Source organism: Haliaeetus albicilla, chromosome 8, assembly GCF_947461875.1.
Source record: "Haliaeetus albicilla chromosome 8, bHalAlb1.1, whole genome shotgun sequence".
In the NCBI taxonomy this organism is placed as follows: Eukaryota; Metazoa; Chordata; class Aves; order Accipitriformes; family Accipitridae; genus Haliaeetus; species Haliaeetus albicilla.
This window is the reverse complement of record NC_091490.1, coordinates 10,704-18,816: the sequence shown is the minus strand read 5'-3', so window position 1 is coordinate 18,816 and position 8,113 is coordinate 10,704. Positions and strand designations below refer to the sequence as shown.

The following is an 8,113-nucleotide window of genomic DNA, read 5'->3' as shown; positions in this document are numbered from 1 at the left end:
GGAGGTGAGGCGCTGGGGGGGGTCGGGCCGTGCCCCCCCCCCCCCCGCCCCGTTCCTGCTGCGCTCCAGCTGTTGCAAATATTCTGGTAAAGAAATCAAAATTTAATCCCATAGAAGAGTTAGGTTTGATTAAGAAGTAAAACTGTGAAGCATAACGTATAGGATCGTTAAGTTTGAAACGTAGCCATAGAAACTTTAGGAACTGTGTTCGCATGACTCTAGGAACCTTAATATTGTTAAAGTTTGAAATAGCTAACCCTAGAAACCTCACCAGGAAGTTACTGGTTTTTCTACGTTCTGTTTCAGGAAACTAAGGAAACCGTCGTGGACACCAGTTTGCTGCTTGGAAACCCCCTTACCCTTCCCATCTCGATTCGAGTATCGAAGATTCCAGTCAGCAGAGCTAAGTGTAACTGACCAATGATTGTTTTTAAATAAGAACATTGATAAGGTTATATAATCAAAGGACCGATCATTATAAAGGTTAAATTTAAGAACGAGCAGAGTATGCATTTTTAAGGAAGGAGCTTAGGTAACAATGACCTGACAAGAAAAGTCTGTAAAAACTGATGGATTTTGATACTAAGCGGGACACGCCTTTGGAGGAGCGATCCCCTGTGTCCCCAGCGCTGCGATAAACAAAGTGCCCGCTTCTTAACTTCACGTTGGTGTTAAGGAGTTTTATTCCGGATTTCGGTAACGGTTTTGGCGACCCAGATGGGACCTTGCGAGTGAGACTGGACGAGATTGAGTGTCGATCGAACTCCGGCTGGCACTGAGGTATTCTCGGGGAGAACCATCACCCTCGACTCGCAAAGCTCCTCGCAGCGTTCCCTGGAAAAAAGGTAAGGCGCTGCTTCTTTGGAATTGGTTTGGAAAGCCCGCCCGTGAGGTGTGGCGAAAGCTTCGCAGGGTTGGGGCTTGGAGGGTACCCGTCTGCAGCGGAAGCCTAGGCGTCTGCCCGTAAGGCATAAGCGAAAGCTATTGCTGGGTTGGACTTTGTGTATTATTTGGGACAATTGTAATTTGCATTTCTTTGGTATTTGGTATTTGAATGTATATAAGTATAATGGCATTAGCAAAATTGTTTAAGAATAAGAGTGCAGGAAATAGAACTGCTGATGAAAAGTTACCAAAAACATCACCGTTGGGACGTTTATTGGCACATTGGGGTGAATTGCAGGAAAAATGGTAAACAAACAGAACTTTGAGTTACAATACTATATTGCAGTTCCTGTTTTTTTGTAGGAGAGAGAGTAAATGGAATAAAGTGCCATATGTAGATTTGTTCTTTTTAAGTGAACGTATCTGACGGGGACCGGAGGGGAGTCTCCCAGCAGAACCTCTGGTTACAGCTCAACTGGGAGAACAGAAAATTGAATTTGAATTGACACTAGAGTCACCTTTTCAGTTTTAAATACCTTAGAGGGAGAGTTAAGTTTTGAAGAAACTGGTGGTGTCGGTGCCACAAGCGAACGAGAAACTAGACCCTTCTTTCAATCTTTAACAATGAAATTAGGAAAGCAACGGGTCACTCAGCAGTTTTTGTCTGTGCCAAATTCTCCTAAAATCCTGTTAAGGAGAGATCTATTTGAGAACTTAGAGGCAGAAATTAAATTTAAAAATGGAGAGATTAAAACTTTAATTCCAGAAACTAAACGTATCGAAGCAGTGGCTTTGTTGTTAACAGGACGGTTACCGACAGCAGAAGATTATACCAGTCAAAGTATAATGCTGTAATTCCAATCGTCTGGACTGGGAAGTTCCTGGTAAATCCAAAAAGCAGAACCTGTGAGAGTTGATTTAAAGCCAGGATCGAATCCGGTAAGAATTAAACGATACCCCCTAAAACCGGAAAGTCGGAAAGGGTTAGTAATGGTAATGCAAAAATTTTTAAGATACAAATTGTTAATAGAATGTGAATCCAGATATAACACCCCGATCTTGCCTGTTAAAAGGCTAATGAAAAAGATGATAGATTAGTTCAAGACCTCCTCAGAGCAATAAATCAAATAGTACAAGATATTCATCCGGTAGTAGCAAATCCTTATACTTTGTTAACAACCCTAACGGAGAAACAAGAATGGTTCACAGTGTTAGACCGAAAAGATGCCTTTTTCCGTATTCCCTTGGATCCCAATAGTCAAGAGGTTTTTGCTTTGGAATGGGAAAATCCTGAGACTGGGAGAAAAACACAATATACGTGGACAGTCTTGCCTCACGGCTTTAAGAATAGTCTTACCGTGTTTGGAAATCAATTGGCACGAGAATTAGAGATTTGGAAGAAAGAAAATAATCAAGAAATCTTGCTGAAATATATGGATGATCTGTTAATTGTAGCTGAGACGGAAGAACAATGCACAAAGTTAACTATTAACTTTTTGAACTTTTGGGGAATCAGTGGATATCGAGTGTCAAAAGAAAAAAAACCAGATAACCCAGAAAGAAGAAACTTATTTGAGTTTTAAAATCCTAAAAGGACAGAGACAATTGGGAACTGAGAGAAAAGAGGCAATTTGTCGTCTCCCCGAACCTAAGACTAAAAAAATGAATGACGAGCATTTCCGGGAATGGTTGAGTGGTGTCACCTGTAGATTATAAATTGTGGCTTGCTGGCCTGACCTTTATAGGAGCAGCTCCAAAACCTCAAACAATGGATTGGACCGATGCCGAGAAAGCTACTTTCCAAGAATGGAAACAGGCTGTAATCGGGGTGCCAGCCCTAGGCCTGCCAGATCTCACAAAGACACTTGAACTTTTTGCTCGTGAAAGAAAAGGTATAGCTCTGGGTATCCTGGTGCAATATTTAGGGCCAAGTGGGCGAGCTGTGGCCTACTTCTCGAAGCGATTAGGTAATGTGAGTCTGGGATGCTCTGGTCGTCCGAGAGCCGTCGCTGCAACTGTGCTACTGATCCAGGAAGCTCGTAAGTTCACCTGAGGACAAAGGATTAGAGGACAAAGGATTACTGTACGTTTCCCATATGATAACTGTTGTGCTAAAACAGAAAGGGGGGCATTGGTTATCCCCTAGCAGAATGCTGAAATACCAAGTGGCGTTGCTGGAACAAGATGATGTTTACCTAAAAACTACTACTGCCGTTAACCCTGTTGCGTTTTCAACAACTGATCAAGTTAAAGGAGAACTGGAACGTGACTGCTTGCAGACAATCGAAAGAGTTTACTCCAGCTGACTGGATCTCTGAGATGTGCCGCTAGAAGAAACAGATTGGGAACTATATGCCGACGGAAGCGGTTCCATCTGTGAAGCAAAACGTTTATGAAGATAGACAATAACTCCTGAGGAGGTAATTGCGTTGCCAACTTTGCCTTCGACGACATCTGCCCAAAAGGCTGAATCGATAGCTCTTATTCGAGCTCTAGAACTAAGTCAAGGAAAGCGAGTCAACACTTGGACAGACTCAAAGTACGCTTTTGGAGTAGGACGTGCACACGGAGCGATACGGAGAGAAAGAGGACCGTTATCTGCACAAGGAACCACCATTCAGCACGCAGAACAAATACCGAAATTGTTAGAAACCATTCCAAAACCAACAGCAGTCACAATAATGCACTGTAAAGCACATCAGTTAGGTAAGACCGGTCCTAACGCAGGTAACCGACTGGCTGAGAAAGCTGCTAAAGAGGCTGCGGAAAAAGGCATCCTAGCACTAGTTCCAGAGAAAAGTACAAAATTGCCTAAAGAAACTCCAAATTATAACGAAAAAGATGAAGAATTAATTATTAGATTGCAGGCTAACAAAATGAAACAGGATAGGCTGTAACACCGACAGGTCAAATAATAGTCCCACCCACAACAATAAGAGAAATTGCCCGAGCTGAACATCACAAAGTATATTGGGGAACAGAAAGTGAAATATGACAAAGATTGTTTAAACAATTAGAAGCGGATGTGAAATTTATATATAAAAATATCCCCGAATCAGTAATAAGATCATCTTTGGGATTATGAAATAAGGAAATTTTTTAGGAGAATATTAGCAAATTGATTGTATAGAATTGCCTTGAAAAGAAGGATATATCCTAGTTTTAGTTGATATCTTTACTGGGTGGCCCGAGGCTTTCCCTTGTCGCACCAACAAAGCAAGGGAAGTACTCAAAGTCTTGCTCAAAGAGATAATACCAAAATATGGGGTGCCTGTAAGAATGTCATCTGACAATGGCCCTCATTTTATAGCAAAGATTATGAGACAAGTTGAGCAAAGTATTATCTATAGATTGAGACTATCACACCCCATATAGACCACAAGCAAGTGGGGGGCGGGGGGGGGGGAAGGGGAAGAGAGAGAGAGAATGAACTATACCCTTAAGCAACAGTCGAGTAAAATTTGTCAGGAAACCTCACTCCTCACATGGGTTAAAGCATTACCCATGGCTCTATTAAGAATCAGAGTATAGCCAGAAGAGAAAGAAAATTTAAGTCATTATGAAATGTTGTATGAAAGACCGTATCAAGAGTCCTATGTTCTGAGTATCTTGAGTGCCTTTGGAGATATGTTTTTAAAAGGTGTTATGATTTCTTTAAGCAATTCTTTTCAAGAACTTTGTCAGTATGTCTCCACAGCTGGACCCTTAGAACTGGACGTAGCAGCGCATCCCTTCTGACCAGGAGACTGAATATCTATAAAATCACTGAGAAGTGGAAAGGACCGTATCGAGTCATTTTAACAACCCTTATAGCAGTAAAGGTCTGGGAGAAGAACCTTGGCTTCGTTATTCAAGAATAAAGAAAGCACCAACAAGAAACTGGAAGTCTAAAGAAACTGGCCCTTTAAAACTGAAAATCTGTAAGTTTCACGTTATCTGTTTGGGAAAACAGCTGTGTAAAGTTGATAATATTGGGGTTGCTATTAGGAATATTGTTGAGGGCAATAATCTTTTTGTGTGTTTAGAGGGCGTATGCATTTTTTTTGAGGGGTTCTAAACATGAGATAAACAAAATGAAACAATTATTGTTTGAGCTATTAATCTTGAGATTAACCGTTTTTGTAATTTGGATTAAAAAAAAAAAATCTAGTTTTGTAACTGATTCAAAGTTTTGTAAAGACACAAAATTTAACCTCAGTAACAGCCTGCCTTCCGATTCCAAAGTCAGATGAAAATCTAGTTCCGTGGAGAATACTGACATTGAATTTAACCAAAACTTGAGAAAAGATGCAGAACAATGAGAATCATTTTAGCAAATTAAATTGGATGGATTTAAAAGGCAATTGTTTTTTTAAAATTTGAAAGAAGGAATTATAGCGTTGTGAATTATAACATTACCAAACCATCCACCTCATGGACAAAAGAATTCATTTAATCGCCCTTCGGGAGAAACTTGTACAAGCACCCCTTGGGCCTGTCAGTTGCCAAAACCGTAGAGACAAGTGCAAAAAGGAACTTGGGATCATATTTAAAATATAAAACGATGTTTAGAATTTACTGGAGTTCCAGGATCCTTGTTTGAGCCACCCAGAGTCGGGACCATCTATGGAAATTTAGACTGGTTTAGACAACCAGAGAAAAATCACACATCCTAAACAGAGCTGAATGAAGGTTTATGCTTGCAGCTCCTCTGACCCCAAACTCCAAAGACTTTCTCTAGTAGCTAAAGCTCTAAGATGGGGATGTATTTGCAGAAAGCATAATAATATTTTACATGATCTTTGGTCCCCTCTTCGGGACCAAACAGAAAAAATTTAGCTTGGAGTTGACTGTATTAAAGGACAGGTGAAAAGTTCAGGCTTAACTGTTTGGGTGACTAGTGATGATATATGATCCACTCACCTTTTCATGAAGGAGAAAGGCAAATCGTGGACTTTAGACTTAGTAACTCTATCCTCTCTCTGGAAGAAATCTCCCTTGTGGCCTCGCTGGTGGACCTGGGTAAATGGAAAAGATGATACCTGGCAATGGCCAAGTCTTAGAACTAAAATAAGAGGGGTATTAAAATCTGTATTTTGACCCCAGTTAACACCTCTTCCAACTCAGCTGACTCTTGACATCTTTCATTCAATCAAGGAAGTGCCTGCTGCTTAAGTTCACATTGGTGTTGAGGAGTTTTGTTCCGGATTTCGGTACCACAGCTGCGGGCCGGGGCTGGAGGAGCCGCAGGTGCGGGCATTGAGGCTGATGGGGACGGCCTCTCCCTGGCCAGGGGGGGCTGCCGGGGGAGGGGCCGGGGAGGGGCCGGTGGGAGCCCAGGCAGGAGCGGAGCGGTGGCCGGGGTGCGGCTGCCCCTCGGGAGAAGGTGAGCGGGGCCGGGCGCCCCTCGGACCGCGAACGTCGGAGGCGGGGGTGGCCCGGGGGAGGTGGGGGCCGCCTGTGCCGAGGCCGAGGCCGAGCCCTGGGGGCTCACAGGGGAGCTGGGAGCACGTGCTCGCAGGGGGCGGGGGGGGTGCGCGCGGTGGGGGGTGCGCAGAGAGGGCGGGGGGGGCGCGCGAGGGGGGGTTCACAGGGGGGCTGGGAGCACGTGCGCGCGGGGGGGGGGGGGCGCGCTCACAGGGCGGCTGGGAGCACGTGCGCGCGGGGGGGTGCTCACCGGGCTCCGTGGCGGGGCTGCGCAGTCGGCCGGCGGGTTCCGGGGAAAGCCCCGAGGAGGATCGCGGGGTCCGTGTCGGACGCACGGAGCGGCAGCGGGCCGCGCCGTGCCGGAGCGGCGGCGGCGGGCGCTGCCCGGAGCCGGGCGGGGGGTGCCGCGCCGTGCCGGAGCCGGGCGGCGAAAGCGCGCCGGAGCTGCCCGGTGCGGCGCTGGGGGCTCGGCGGGAACTGCGGCTGCGCCGGCGTGGGGGTGGGCGGAAACGGAAGCGGCGTCCCCTCGGGGTCAGGCAGCAGGGCAGGCTGCCTCCCGGGGCATGCCGGGAGCTGTAGTTTTCGCGGACTCGGCGGCCGGGCGGTAGCGTGGCTCTCGGGCGCGGCGTAGTCCTCGCTGCCGCCGTGGCCCCCGGAGTCCGACAAGGTCAGACGCAGGAGCGTTACCGGTTTCGTGTGGTTTTCCGCGGGCTTCCCGCTGCGCCCGCTCCACGACCAGCCGTGCGGACGCCGCGCGCATGCGCCATCCTGCGCGTGGGGCAGCCCGGCGTTCGCTCGCCGGCTCTGACCCCTCCGGCGCATGCGCGGTCCCTGGGAGCAGCGTGGTGGCGCGCAGGGCGGGGGTCTCAGCGGCAGCGGGCGAGCGCCGGGACCGCGGGTGAGGCGAGCGATCCCCTCCGGCGGGGGTGGGGGGTGCCTCCTGCCCGCTGGCCGCCCGGGGCTGGCGGGACGGGAAGCTGCGAAGCGGCCGCCGCGGCAGGCTCCCGGTCCGCCGGAGGCGAGCCGGGCCAGGGCAGCGCCGGGCAGTTCCCCGAGAGCCGATAGAAGGGAAGAGGGGACGGAGGCGGGCACCCCCCAGGCGCGGCCAGCGGGCGCCTCCCCGAGTCGCCGGAGCTCCCCCGGCGCCTTCGCTCGGCCCGTGCGGCTGCCCCCAGCTCCAGCCCCTCCCCTGAAGCCTGTGCTGTAGCCGCAGGCAGCCCCCGAGCCCTGTCGTGAGGGCAGCAAGCTGGCCCTGCGATGTTCTCGAGTCTCCCTGAACGTGGGTGCCGTTAGCAGCGGCGCGGGGAACGAGCGGCGTCTGCGGAAGCCCCTGCGGAAGGAGGGGCTCCGGCCAGGGTCGAGCTACGGTAATAACGGTCACTGCTGCCTCTTTCCCTCTCCCAGAGGCCACGCTGTGAGTGCGGTTGTCCGTTCGTCCCCGGGGATGCCGTTGACTGCAGCGGCCTCAGGCTTGCGTGGGCTGTCTCTGCCTGGCCTCCCTCTCATCGAGGCGCGGGAGCACAGAGGGACAGGCGGAGCGCTTACTGGCTGTGGACGGGAGCTGCTGAAGCTGGAGAGGCCACAGAAAGGTAAAGAAGAAGAAACAGAAGGCCATTTGGCTGGCAGCTGCCTCCCGCTGCAGCCAAGAGAGAGCCTGCCTCTCTGGGTGTGGGAGGATCCCGCCTCGTAGTCCACAGCAGGTTAGACTGCCAGGGTCTGTATGCATGACCAGCAGCGCGGTACGGCCACATAGTGAGCGAGCGAGTGAGGCTACGTGTCTAGGAGGCCTCATCTCGTAAGAGCTGCGAGGTGCTCGCGTGTT

The 8,113-nt window shown here is 49.3% G+C and overlaps 1 protein-coding gene across 1 annotated transcript; it reads right to left on the bottom strand.

The window, feature by feature from the left end:
• Positions 1 to 659: 659 nt before the first annotated feature.
• LOC138686400 (serine/arginine repetitive matrix protein 1-like) lies at positions 660 to 7,051 on the bottom strand. The gene is made up of 5 exons (XM_069789078.1): positions 6,979 to 7,051; positions 6,726 to 6,928; positions 6,542 to 6,647; positions 5,788 to 5,929; positions 660 to 834 (listed from the first exon to the last, which is right to left on the bottom strand). Exons 1-5 carry the CDS (start codon positions 7,049 to 7,051, stop codon positions 672 to 674), a joined length of 687 nt encoding a protein of 228 aa, XP_069645179.1. The 3' UTR covers positions 660 to 671.
• Positions 7,052 to 8,113: the final 1,062 nt, after the last annotated feature.